General features: G+C 46.1%; 1 protein-coding gene across 3 annotated transcripts in view; it reads right to left on the reverse strand.

Annotated features, from left to right (window-relative positions):
* The window catches only part of LPXN (leupaxin), a 57435-nt gene that overhangs the window by 29177 nt on the left and 13898 nt on the right, over window positions 1–14360 (reverse strand). For 2 of the 3 annotated variants that reach the window (XM_029575669.1, XM_029575672.1), the window contains exons 5-6: window positions 10800–10964; window positions 5065–5238 (exon numbers count right to left, since the gene is read on the reverse strand). In XM_029575669.1, the coding sequence (XP_029431529.1) occupies window positions 5065–5238; window positions 10800–10964 (339 nt within the window). The remainder of the gene's footprint in view (window positions 1–5064; window positions 5239–10799; window positions 10965–14360) is intronic. The other variant, XM_029575671.1, reaches the window with a different exon arrangement.

Consider the following 14360-nt stretch of genomic DNA (forward strand, 5'->3'; position numbering starts at 1 on the left):
CTGGTTGACGTGAAGTTTAGCTGGAGACCGCCAGTGCACTCAACCGAGAAACCCCGATACCCGGTAACTATGGGTGTCCTAATTAGAGGTAAAGCGTGGCTTACCCGTGCTTGTCTTGCTCTCGGGGATTGTGACCCAAGGTTTCCATATTCTGAGGCAGCTGTGGGTAGGATGCTGAGTCCATCTGTCTACACTAAGGAAAACAAAATTATCAGGTAAGTAATTTCTCCATTTCCTAGCGTGTAGCAGATGGACTCAGGACCAATGGGATGTACAAAAGCTACTCCCGAACCGGGCGGGAGGCTGCCCGTGGCCCACTTAGTACTGCCCTTGCAAATGCTGTGTCCTCCCGAGCCTGAACATCCAGGCGGTAGAACCTCGCCGCCCGACAGATCTTGGCGGGTGACAGCATCTTGGTTTCTGTCCAGGACACTGCCTGGGCTCTAGTGGAATGGGCCTTGACTTGTAGAGGTGGAGGTCCCAAACAGGGGCCAGAAAGCGCAGTGGGGGCTTCAAATGCAGTAAGCCCCTCATGAAGCATGCTACTAAGGGTTGTGTCGATATGGAGACCTCCCCTACGTGTCTATGGTACGCAGCTACGGTGCTGACATGGACTCTGATGGAGAAAGTTTGTAGACCAGCCTCCGAGAGATACCAGAGGTAGTCTAGGAACTTCGTAGTGGGGCAGGTAAAGGGATCAGTTTCTTTGATGTGCACCATAAGGAAAATCTTTTCCATTTGGAGAGATAAGATTTTCTGGTAGAAGGCTTTTGTGAAGCTATGAGGACTTGGGATACAGTGTCTGAGAGGTTCAGGGGTTAAAGAATTAGCCTTTTAACATCCATGCCATCAGTGACAGGGCCTGAAGGTTTGGATGGCGGAGCTGCCCATTGTTCTGAGTTATCAGAGACGGACCCGCTCCCAGGCGATGATGAGGCTGGACTGAGAGGTCGCGAAGGATGGAAACCACACCTGCCATGGCCAGTAAGGGGCTATGAGAATCATCAAACCCCTGTCCTGTCGTAACTTCACGAGAGTCTTGCTGATGAGCAGAAGTGGAGGGTACACATATAGGAGATTCTGGGACCACGAGAGGGCGAAAGCATCTTTTGGTGGTGTCATGAAACTGCGATGTAGCGAGTAGTAATTGTCCACCTTGCGGTTGTGACATGACTCAAAGCTGACAGCTGTAGGGTTAGATGGAGGGAGCGTATTACCTCCTCCTCTGATGGGGCCCTTAGCAACCAATCGTCTAGATAGGAGTAGACATGGAAACTTTGTTGCCGAAGGTATGCTGCTACTACCGCCAGGCATTTTGTAAAAACACGAGGCGCCGATGTTAGACTGAATGGTAATACCAGATACTGGAAGTGTCTGTGAACCACCAGAAAATGGAGGTATTTCCGATGAGACGGCATTATCGCTATATGCGTGTGTCTTGCAGGTCTAGAGAGCAAAGCCAATCTCCCCTTTAAAGAAGAGGGAGGAGGGAGCCCAAGGTTACCATTCTGAACTTTTCCTTTTGTAGATGGTTATTTATGGCACGTAGATCCAGTATGGGACGAATGCCTCCTGATTTTTTTGGTATCAGGAAATACCGAGAATAGAACCCTTGTCCCTTTGTAGAGGGGGAACTGGTTCTATGGCATTGGAGCAGAGGTGGTTTGTAACTTCTTCCTCCAGAAGAGGTGAGTGATTGGATAAACCCCACCCCAGCTGAGGTGGGGAGTCCAAGGGCACTGAAAGGAAGTTGAGATGGAACCTTGAGATACCATCGAGAGGACCCATTGGCCCATAGTGATCGTGCGGCAAATGGTGGTGAAATGGCACAAATGGCTGCCCACTGGAAGAGACAGTAGCAAAGATTGACATATGCTCTCTAGTTGGGAGTCAAAACCCCGACGCAGGGCCAGACTGCGGGGCTGGTTGGGCCTTCTGTGGTCTGGGCTAGCGAGTCTGACCCTTTTGGTATGGTTTGGTTGGGCGACTGCGAGATGGTGGACCTTTTCTCCTATGTCTCAGATCTCACTAAATCCGCGTTACCCTCCATCTCTGACAATGTAACAAATGTGAAAAAATAGCGATCCTCCTAAGATTCCCAGCCACTCCACCTCCCATGCCACCCCTCCCCTCTGCCGTAAACGCTAACCTAGACTCCCTTGACCTCCCCTCTTCTAAAGAAATTGAATCCATCCTTAAAAGATTAAACCTGCCACCCACCCTACTGACACCATCCCCACTAAAGCACTCCTAACCATTCCCAATACTATCGCCATAGCGGACATCAACAATTGCTCCCTCTCCCTTGGCACTGTCCCTGACTCCCTTAAGCATGCAGTTGTCAAATCTCTCCTCAAAAAACCTTCTCTGGACCCCAATGACCCATCTAATTACCGTCCCATTTCTAACCTCCCATTTATCTCTAAAAGTGAGAAAGTGGACAACTCACAACTTATGGATTACCTAGACAACAACAACATACTACATCCTTCCCAATTTGGCTTTCGCAAACACTTTAACACAGAAACCTTCCTACTTACCCTCATAGACACCATCCTCATAGGACTAGACTAAGGTCACTGCTACATCCTTGCCTTCCTAGACATCTCCGCAGCGTTCGATACAATAAGCCACAACTTTCTACTCTCCCGACTGTCTGAAATTGGCATTTCTGGTGCAGCCCTCCTTTGGTTTAAATCCAACCTTGTCAACAGACAATTTTTAGTCAAAATAGGCAACTCCGAATCTACACACTTTTGCCTCACACAAGGAGTTCCCCAAGGCTCCTTTCTCTCCTCCACCCTGTTTAACATCTACCTCTTACCCCTCTGCCAACTCCTGTCCAACCTCGGCCTCAAATTCTGCATCTACGCTGACGATGTACAAATCATCATACCGATACAAGAATCTATCTCCGAAACACTAAATTTCTGGAAGAAATGTCTCGCCTCCATTAACTCCCTACTCACAAATCTCCACCTCGCCCTTAACTCCACTGACTGAACTGCTCTTCATATCCAACCTCCAAAATCCAAAGCCCTCACTCACTAGTGACTCAGCTTTTAGCTCGATTTCCTCCCAGCCCTTCATACACGATCTTGGAGTCCTAATTGACCAGCAATTAAACTTAAAAAAACATTAATAATGTCCTAAAGGAAGGTTTCTACAAGCTTAACATCATGAAAAAACTTAAACCCATACCCACTGTCATACAAGCGACCCTCTCGTCCAAGTTGGACTACTTCAACTCCCTTTCCCTAGGCCTTCCCTACTTCACTATAAAACTGCTCCAAATGCTGCAGAATGCTGTTGCAAGAACCATCACAAATACCCGTAAATTTGATCACATAACCCCTATCCTTAAAGATCTTCATTGGCTCCCAATCCAATCACGCATCCTTTACAAAACTCTCAACATTATACATAAATCCATCAACAAACACAATTCAAACTGGCTCGATGAGCCCTTCCACTGCAAACTCTCCATCCGCCCCACCAGAGCAACCAGTAAAGGCACCCTCCACATCCAATCCCTTAAGAAAGCTCATCTCTCCTCCACAAGGGATCAAGCCCTGTCCATTGCAGGCCCCACCTGCTGGAACTCACTACCCACGAATCTCCGCCTCGAACCTTGCACTATCAGTTTCAAGAAAAAATTAAAGACCTGGCTCTTCAAGCAGGCTTACCCAGACTAGGGCCCTGCCCCTTGATCCCATCGCCATAGAATTTCTCACCCTAATTTATTTTTATTGTCATCATGTCAATTCTTCACGCTTGTAATACTTTATATATATATTGTTACATTTTTCGTTATCATATTAATTTCCCTTCCTGTAATATGCATTGATATAGTTACACTTTTGTTTCTCCCTCTATTTTTTTCATTATCTAGTTCAATCTTCTTGTGTATTTTTATTTTTTGTTCTTTTTCTTTTTGTCCATTCCCCCCACCTGTTCCATGTATTTTCTACCTTCAGTTTATTGTAAACCGATATGATGTTTCACACTAATGTCGGTATTAAAAAGTTCATAAATAAATGGTGGAGGAAAATACCTATGAGCTTTATAGGTGGTCCTTTTAGGCTCCCTTCTGAACGGCCGTTTTGAAATGGAGGAAAATTCAGAGGGCAAAGACGAGAGCTGGCGTAAGGTCTTGTGGTGATCCATGAGCTGCACGACAGTCTCATGAATCTTATCTCCGAAAGGATTATCACCAGTGCAGAGGAGATCTGCCAATCTCTCCTGGACTTCAGGTCACAAATTGGAGGATTTGAGCCATGCCCATCTTCTGGCACTTATACCAGCTGCAGCCACTCTAGAGGATGTATCAAAGATATTCTAAGCTGCCCGGACCTCGTGCTTCCCAGCACTGAGGCCCTTCTTGAGGATGGCATTAAGTTGATCCTGGAATTCATCAGGCAAGGAGTCAGAGAAGTCTCGGATAAGTTTGAAGATATTCCTTGTGTACTGCGTCATATAAAGCTGGTAAGCAGCAACACAAGAGATGAGCATGGATCCATGAAATACTCTGCGCCCCAAGGCGTGCAGAAATCTTTGCTCCTTCCCAGGAGGAGTGGAAGAATGAGGCCTAGGTCTTTTCGCCTTCGTCTGGGTAGATTCCACCACTGCAGAATGGTGGGATAACTGGGATTTTTAGAACCCAGAATCAGATTGAACCAAATAGGTGGCATCTGTCTTGCGATTCAAAGGTAGCACTGTCCCCAGATGCTCCCAGTTGCGCTGGATAAGTTCCAAAAGGACTTCATGCACCGGTATGGACATCACCTCCTTGGATGGGGGAGGAGGGGGATCTACAAACTGTAGCACTTCAAGCATCTTGTGCCTGGAATCCTCTTCAGTCTGAAGCTTAAAAGGAATGGCCTCAGACATTTCTTTGATGAAACTAATTACTCATTTGCATACCCACTTTACATCAGGTTTGAAACCAGGAATTCTATTCTGCATGTTATTTCCATTTTTGCTTTGCTAATGCCGTTTACCACACACAAATGCATTAGCACAACTTAGTACATTGGCCCCTAAGAATTTTATGCTTTTACTTACATCTAGGATTGGCACCGCGCAGTAGGCACAGGGTGGCGAGAAGAGGTCTTGGTAATCCTTCTTGCAGTATGCCAGACCATTCCTCTCAAAGAATTGTTGGGTGCCAATTTCTTGCCCACAGTGGGTGCAGGTGAAATGCTCAGGATGCCAGGTCTTACCTAGCATGGTAATCATCTGTAAGCAGATAAAGTTTTATCATGAGGATCCAAATAAATTGATCAGCTGAGATCCAGTCCTACGCTGCAGAGAAAATGAGACTTAGTAAAAAGGCAGTGAGATTGAGTAAATGGTCAAGAGAAAAAGGCAAAAGCAGGGCTGTCGATATGTAAGAAGCTGAGGGTAGGAGAAGGAACAAGGGAGAAAGCCGACAGTCACTCAGCAGTGCATGGTTCGGAGGAATGTATCCTTGAAGGGTACTGACGACACAGGAGAGTTAGGACATCCCAGCAGAGAGGTTCCAATAAAAGCAAACGTAGTCCATGTGCCTATATGTAAAAAATCACCAAAGCTAATGATTTCCAAATTATCCCTAAGAATTGAAAAGCAGGCTGTTAATACAAAGAAAAAACACACTTTGAAATGTCTGTATGCCAATGCCAGAAGTCTAACAATTTAAGATGGGAGAGTTATAGTGAATAGCAGTAAATGATGAGATTGACATAATTGGCATCACAGAGACTTGGTGGAAGGAGGATAACCAATGGGACAGTGCTATACCAGGGTACAAATTATATCACAATGATAGGGAGGATCAACTTGGTGGGGGTGTGGCACTTTATGTCTGGGAGGGTATAGAGTCCAACAGGATAAAGATCATACAAGAGACTAAATGCTCAGTAGAATCTATATGGGTAGAAATCCCATGTGTGTTGGGTAAGAGAGAGTATAGTGATAGGAGTATACTACCGTCCACCTGGACAAAATGGTCAGACAGATGTTGAAATGCTAAGAGAAATCAGAGAAGCTAATTAATTTGGCAGTGCAATAATAATGGGAGAGTGCAATTACCCCAATATTGACTGGGTAAATGTAACATCAGGACTTGCTAGAGACAAAGTTCCTGGATGTAATAAATGACTGCTTCACAGAGCAACTGGTTCAGGAACCAACGAGAGAGGGAGCTATTTTAGATTTAATTCTTAGCGGAATGCAGGATTTGGTGAGAGAGGTAACGGTGGTGGGGCCACTTGGCAATAGTGATCATAACATGATCAAATTTAAACTAATAATTGGAAGGGGACAATAAGTAAATCTATACCTCTAACACTAAATTTTCAAAAAGGAAACTTCGATAAAATGAGGAAAATAATTAGAAAAAAACTGAAAGGTGCAGCTGCAAAGGTTAAAAGTGTTCAATAGGCATGGACATTAATTAAAAATACAATCTTAGATGCGCAGTCCAGATGTATTCCACACATTAAGAAAGGTGGAAGGAAGGCAAAATGATTACTAGCATGGTTAAAATGTGAGGTGAAAGAGGCTATTTTAACCAAATAAACATCCTTCAAAAATTGGAAGAAGGATCCATCTGAAGAAAATAGGATAAAGCATAAGCATTGTCAAGTTAAGTGTAAATAATTGATAAGACAAGCAAAGAGAGAATTTGAAATGAAGTTGGCCGTAGAGGCTAAACTCATAATAAAAACTTTTAAAAATATATCCGAAGCAAGAAAACTGTGAGGGAGTTGGTTGGACCATTAGATGACAGAGGGGTTTAAAGGGGCTCTTAGGGAAGTTAAGGCCATTGCAGAAAGACTACATTAATTCTTTGCTTCCATGTTTACTAATGAGGATGTTGGGGAGATACCAGTTCCATAGATGGTTTTCAAGGGTAGTGAGTCAGACAAACTGAACCAAATCTCTGTGAACCTGGAAGATGTAGCAAATCACCTGGACCGGATGGTATGCATCCTCGGGTCCTGAAAGAACACAAAAATGAAATTTCTGATCTATTAGTTAAAATTTGTAACCTATCATTAAAATCATCCATTGTACCAGAAGACTGGAGGGTGGCCAATGTAACCACAATAGTAGTATAATGGGTACACCATCAATCAAACTGATTGACAGGTGAGATAAGGATGACAGCAGCCAATCAGCATTCACTTCCGGTCTAAGACCCGCCCATGCCCACTCCCCATAGAAGTGAATGGGGGCGTAGCCAAGTCCCCTCCTGCCCTCAATGCTGCCCCAGACCCTGCCCATGCTCCTCCCCCAATAGAAGTGAATGGAGAGGCCCCTCACATGCCCTGCCCCTAAACTGTCCCTCTATGATGTCACTTGCGGCCCCGCCCCACCCCCCCACCCCCCAAGACACAACCCCTGTGATGTCACGGGTATGACATCACCGGAAGTCCACCCCCTCACCACCCCTCAAAAACATGCCCCCTAGAACATCATCATAAAGGGTCTTGTCGCTTTTTTAATGACGACAGAATTAATGGACTCTGGCTATTTATGATGATCTTACCGGAAGTACAATCCAAAACCCCCCAAAAATGTGACCCAAGACCATCCTGTCGCTTTTTAATGATGACAGAGCCGGAAGTATGCTTGTTTCTAGCCCCCTCTTTTTTTTTTTTTAAAGTTACAAGCGGTGAGGTGGCAGGAAAACTGCGGCTCATTCTGTACACAAGGATTTGTTTCTAAACAAGTGATTGCTTGGAAGGTGGTGAATGCATAAACTGCAGGCAATGTATTTTACATCAGAGGCTACAAATACATTTTGATGGTGATAGATGTTTTGTCAAAATACGCATGGACTGTGAGCCTAAAAACAAAAACAGGTCATGAAGTGGCTGAGGTACTCTTTAAGAATCCTAGAGACAAGTTGCAAATCGCTGTTTTAGCCAGACAGATGTACCTTGGTAAGTCACGCTTCTTTTTAGAAGCCTTTGAGAATGCCACTAGAAAACCATATGGCTATCTCATCGTGGATTTAAATGCTACGACCCCTGAGCATTACAGACTGAGGACAAACATCTTTCCACCAGAATGGACCACGGTATATTGTGAAAAAACACATCCCCTCCATAAAAAGAACTGAATATATATTCTCCCCCCACATATTTGTTTTGTGTGTGTCCCAGAGATCATGTCTGCTCGCTTAAAGCGGAACCTAGTCCTTATAAAACTTTTAGTTCAAGCCTCTCCGCAGCGGAGAAAAGCTATCCTAAATGTCATAATGCCTCTATATCGCTCCATGGTGAGACCGCACCTTGAATACTGTGTATAATTCTGGTCGCTGCATCTCAAAAAAGATATAATTGCGATGGAGAAGGTACAGAGAAGGGCTACCAAAATGATAAAGGGAATGGAAGAGCTCCCCTATGAGGAAAGACTAAAGAGGTTAGGACTTTTCACCTTGGAGAAGAGACGGCTGAGGGGGGATATGATAGAGGTGTTTAAAATCATGAGAGGTCTAGAACGGGTAGATGTGAATCGGTTATTTACTCTTTCGGATAATAGAAAGACTAGGGGACACTCCATGAAGTTAGCATGTGGCACATTTAAAACTAATCGGAGAAAGTTCTGTTTCTCTCAATGCACAATTAAACTCTGGAATTTGTTGCCAGAGGATGTGGTTAGTGCAGTTAGTATAGCTGTGTTTAAAAAAGGATTGGATAAGTTCTTGGAGGAGAAGTCCATTACCTGCTATTAAGTTCACTTAGAGAATAGCCACTGCCATTAGCAATGGTAACATGGAATAGACTTAGTTTTAGGGGTACTTGCCAGGTTCTTATGGCCTAGGATGCTGAGCTTGAGGGACCCTTGGTCTGACCCAGTATGGCATTTTCTTATGTTCTTATGTTCTCTGTTTTTAAAACTTACTAGCGGTGGGGTGGCAGGAAGCTTTCTCTCATTCTGTACACAGACAGGGAGAATCTCCCCTCTACCCTCCTCCCCTCACTGTAGACACGCATGCCCCAAACCCCAATCCTGGCAGAGTGAAATCTGAGCAGAGTATAACAGCAGGGGGTTGGGTGTGGGTCTGCAAAGGTATTTCTTTTAAAAAACAGACCTCTGTGTTTACAGCCATTTAAAACAAGCATGCACCAACAGATTTTAAAGAAAATTTATTATGACCCAGCCGCTATAGGTAGCTTTGCTGGTATAACACCTCTTTTTAAGACTGTTAAAACATGTACACCGGCTGTGACCAAGAAACAGGTGATTGATTGGCTTACAGAGCAAGATGCTGATTCACTACACAAGCCTGCTAGGGTACGATTTAAAAGAAATAAAACCTTAGTGTCTGATGTGGATGCGCAATGGCAAGCAGATTTGGTTGACCTGATCGCCTTGTCTGGTTATAACAGAGGCTACAAATACAATTTGATGGTGATAGATATTTTGTCAAAATACGCATGGGCTGTGAGCCTAAAAACAAAAACAGGTCGTGAAGTGGCCGAGGCATTTGAAAATATATTTAAAGGTGGTCGTGTTCCCAACAAAATACAAACAGACAGAGGTAAAGAGTTTTTAAATAGCTCTGTGAAGAGTTTGTTAAAAAACAGAGGCGTTCATCATTTTGTGACCAACAACAATGTTAAGGCAGCAGTTGTGGAGAGATTTAACAGGACTTTAAAATCCAAAATGTGGCGGTACTTTACAGCGCGCAACACTTTTCATTTATGAAGATGTGCTTCAGGCTTTTGTGAACAGTTATAACCGCAGTTTTCACAGAACAATACAGGCCCGCCCCATCGATGTAACAGCTTCAAACTCTCTGCGATTCTGGAAAGTAGTCTATGGCAATAACAACAAACATGAACCTGCTAAGCCTTTTTTTTAAAAAGGGGGATCATGTTAGACTGCCAAAAACTAAAGGGAAATTTGAAAAAGGTTATGAACAAACATGGACAGATGAGATATTTATAATAACTGACGTCTTAAACAGGGGTCAGAAAACAGTGTACAAGATACAGGATTATGGTGAGGAAGCCATTCAAGGTACCTTTTATATCCTGAAGAATTACAAAAAGTCAGCCCTCAACAGGACAGAATATACCGCGTTGATAAGGTTCACACCCCCTCTCCTCTCTCACACACACACATTCTCTCTCACCGGCATCCCCCTCCCCTCATATAGGCTCCCTCTCTCTGAAACCCACACTCAAGCATCCCCCCCACCCACCCTCTCTTACCTCCCATGCTCTCTCACACCCTCCTGCTCTCTCTCACCCTCCCCACCCCACCTCTTACCAACCATGCTCTCTGTCACCCTCCCCTCTCTCACACACACATTTTCTCTCACTGGCATGCCGCGGGACGCACTCTGTTTGCGGCGAAGATGAAGGCCCAGCGTGCCGTTCGCGGTGAAAAGGGAAGGCCCCCGTGTGCCGCAAACGGCATGCCGGGCCTTCATCTTCACCGCGAATGGAGCACATCCTGCGGCACACGGGGGCCTTCCTTCCCTTTTCGCCACGAATGGTGCGCCGGGCCTTCTTCTTCGCCGCGAACGTGCGCAGTACACTGGGCCTTCTCTTTTCACTGCGAACGGCGTGCCGGGCCTTCATCTTCACCGCGAACGGAGCATGTGCCGTGGGACGCGCTCCATTTGTGGCATGTGGGGTCTTCTCTGGTATTTTCTGCGCAGAATTTGGCAATTATTCACAGGGGGAAATTCTGCACAAATTCTGCGTTACGCAGTAGTGCAGAATTCCCCCAGGAGTAGCACAGACTGAGCTGTAGCCCTGTGCAGATAGAAGAGCCTCTAGTTTAACATTATCTACCTTTCCAGCAATGATTTTTCCACAGTTGGCACAGTATCCCTTTGGGGTGGCTGCAGCTCCCAGGCTCTTCATGTCTTGTTCCAGGTCCCCCAGCATGTTCTCCAGTGTGCTGCTAGGACTGAGAGGCACAACAGACTGCTGTGGAAGGTCTTTACTCACTGGAAGCTGCAGGAAAGCGAGAGACAGAGTCACACATGCAAACCACAGACAAACCCTCATCAAATACAGAATAAGTGATCACAGATTAGAAACAGAAATATATGAAACCTCCAAAAAACTGTCTGCATGCAGTGCAACAATAGAGAAATAGAAAAGGAACTGTATTTCCTGCTGTCCTGTGCAAATCAAAGCCATGAGAGATGCATATTTTCCAAAGCTAACAGAGAATATTAAAGACTACCCAGAAAAGAATGAGAAGGAAACACTGGCGAATAAACTTCAGGGAAACAGCAGCAAAATATGTAGTATCCTACTAGGCCAGAAATTTAATATGACCAGAGATATTCCTGAACATTATGAATGTTACAGGGTGAGTTTGTTCCAACGTATTCATGAACAAGATGCAGCAGGAATCTGAAGCACAGAGGAAAATTGGTTCTTACCTGCTAATTTTCGTTCCTGTAGTACCACGGATCAGTCCAGACTGCTGGGTTATGCCTCCCTTCCAGCAGGTGGAGTCAGAGAACAAACTGAAAAGGCACCCCCTGATAATCCAGTGTGCCATCTGTGATCCCTCAGTATAATCAATATCCAAGCAGAAAGAAAAAACAATTTAACAGCCAATGACTAGACCAAAAAACCAATAACACTTGGTCCCAACTTACTGAACTATGTACTCGCAAGGAGTGTAGATTCTTCCATTGCTCACTCACTTGCCTATAGCTTCACATCTTCAAATTTCCTGTGCAGGAATAAAGGGAAAGAAAACCAACGGACTTATCAGACTACCTGGGTGGGCGTCTGGACTCATCCGTGGTACTACAGGAATGAAAATTAGCACGTAAGAACCAATTTTTCTTTCCCTCTACGTACCCGGATCAGTCCAGACTGCTGGGATGTACCCAAGCCACCTTAACTGGGGTGGGACCTGGTAAGTCCTGCTCGGAGCACTCCGCTACCAAAACAATCGGTATCTGGAGCTCGGATGTCCAAGCAGTAATGCCTAGCAAATGTGTGCAAAGATTTCCAAGTCACCGCTCGGCAAATCTCCGGAGGAGAAACACATTGACTCTCCGCCGAAGACGCCGCCTGAGATCTGATAGAATGTGCTTTAAGACCATCAGGCACCGGACGGCCCTTACATATTAGGGATGTGAATCGTTTTAGGACGATTAAAATTATCGTCCGATAATTTTAATATCGTCTTAAACCGTTATGGAACACAATACAATAGAGATTCTAACGATTTATCGTTATAAATCGTTAGAATCGTGAGCCGGCACACTAAAACCCCCTAAAACCCACCCCCGACCCTTTAAATTAAATCCCCCACCCTCCCGAACCCCCCCCCAAATGACTTAAATAACCTGGGGGTCCAGCGGCGGTCCGGAACGGCAGCGGTCCGGAACGGGCTCCTGCTACTGAATCTTGTTGTCTTCAGCCGGCGCTATTTTCCAAAATGGCGCCGAAAAATGGTGGCGGCCATAGACGAACACGATTGGACGGCAGGAGGTCCTTCCGGACCCCCGCTGGACTTTTGGCAAGTCTTGTGGGGGTCAGGAGGCCCCCCCAAGCTGGCCAAAAGTTCCTGGAGGTCCAGCGGGGGTCAGGGAGCGATTTCCCGCCGCGAATCGTTTTCCGTACGGAAAATGGCGCCGGCAGGAGATCGACTGCAGGAGGTCGTTCAGCGAGGGTTCCGGCGCCTCGCTGAACGACCTCCTGCAGTCGATCTCCTGCCGGCGCCATTTTCCGTACGGAAAACGATTCGCGGCGGGAAATCGCTCCCTGACCCCCGCTGGACCTCCAGGAACTTTTGGCCAGCTTGGGGGGGGCCTCCTGACCCCCACAAGACTTGCCAAAAGTCCAGCGGGGGTCCGGAAGGACCTCCTGCCGTCCAATCGTGTTCGTCTATGGCCGCCGCCATTTTTCGGCGCCATTTTGGAAAATGGCGCCAGCTGAAGACAACAAGATTCAGTAGCAGGAGCCCGTTCCGGACCACTGCCGTTCCGGACCGCCGCTGGACCCCCAGGTTATTTAAGTCATTGGGGGTGGGGGATTTAATTTAAAGGGTCGGGGGTGGGTTTTAGGGGGTTTTAATGTGCCGGTTTTGCGATTTTACGATTTTTCGATTTTTCACGATTTTTCACGATATTTTACCCCCCCAAACGGCAACAATACGATTCCCTCCCCCTCCCAGCCGAAATCGATCGTTAAGACGATCGAGGACACGATTCACATCTCTATTGCATATGTACACCGATGCAATGGATTCTTTTAACCACTGGGCAACAGTAGCCTTGGACGCATTCTGTCCCTTCTTAGGACCACTCCACAAAAGAAAAAAATGGTCTGACAACCGAAAGGCATTAGTCACTTCCAAGTATCTGAGAAATACCCGATGAACGTCCAAATTCTCAACTCCTGAGCTTGAGGAGAATTGCGATCCAAATCTGAAAAATCCGGTAACTCAACAGATTGATTCATATGAAAAGCTGACACCACCTTCGGAAGGAAGGACGGCACCATTCAAAGTGAAACTCCTGAGTTTGAAAACCGTAGAAATGGTTCCCGGCAAGACAACGCTTGAATCTCTGATATCTGTCTCGCCAAACAAATAGCCACGAGAAAGACCGTTTTAAGTGTCAAATCCTTCAATATAGCCCGCTTAAGAGGCTCAAAGGGCATGTCGCATAGCACCCGTAGAACCAGGTTCAAACTCCACGAAGGGCAGACCAGTCGTACCGGTGGATTCAAATGTTTGGCTCCCTTCAGAAAATGTGCCACATCCAGATGTCCTGCAAGGGAAGTACCATCCATTTTACCTCGCAAGCAGCCCAAGGACGCCACCTGCACATGAAGTGAGCTGTACGCAAAACCTTTCTTCAGGCCTTCTTGTAAGAACGCGAGAATGTGTACTATTGTGGCCCTTCGCGGGGACACCTGGAAACCGCTACACCAGGAATCAAAAACCTTCCAAACTCGTACTTAGGTAAGCGAAGTGGAAGTCTTATGAGCGCGAAGCAGAGTAGAAATCACCACCTCAGGATACCCTTTTTTCCTCAGCTGGCGCCTCTCATAAGTCAAACCGCTAGACAGAAGCAATCTGCCTGATCGAAAAATACTGGACCCTGACGAAGAAAGTTCGGAAGGTGTCTGAGACGCAAGGGGCCGTCTACTGCCAAGTTGATGAGGTCTGCGAACCATGGTCTCCGTGGACACTCTGGGGCTATGAGAACTACCGGCCCCCGGTGCGACTCTATCCACCTCAGCACCTTGCCCATCACTCAAGACTGGTTCTGGCTGGATCCAGGAGAGGCAAGCGGTGGTGAAACTCCTCGGACTTGGGATCCCACCGGGAAAGTAACGCCCTCTGTAAAGGCCTCAAATGAGCGAACGTCCATG

Source organism: Rhinatrema bivittatum, chromosome 13 (genome assembly GCF_901001135.1).
Source record: "Rhinatrema bivittatum chromosome 13, aRhiBiv1.1, whole genome shotgun sequence".
Lineage (NCBI taxonomy): Eukaryota > Metazoa > Chordata > Amphibia > Gymnophiona > Rhinatrematidae > Rhinatrema > Rhinatrema bivittatum.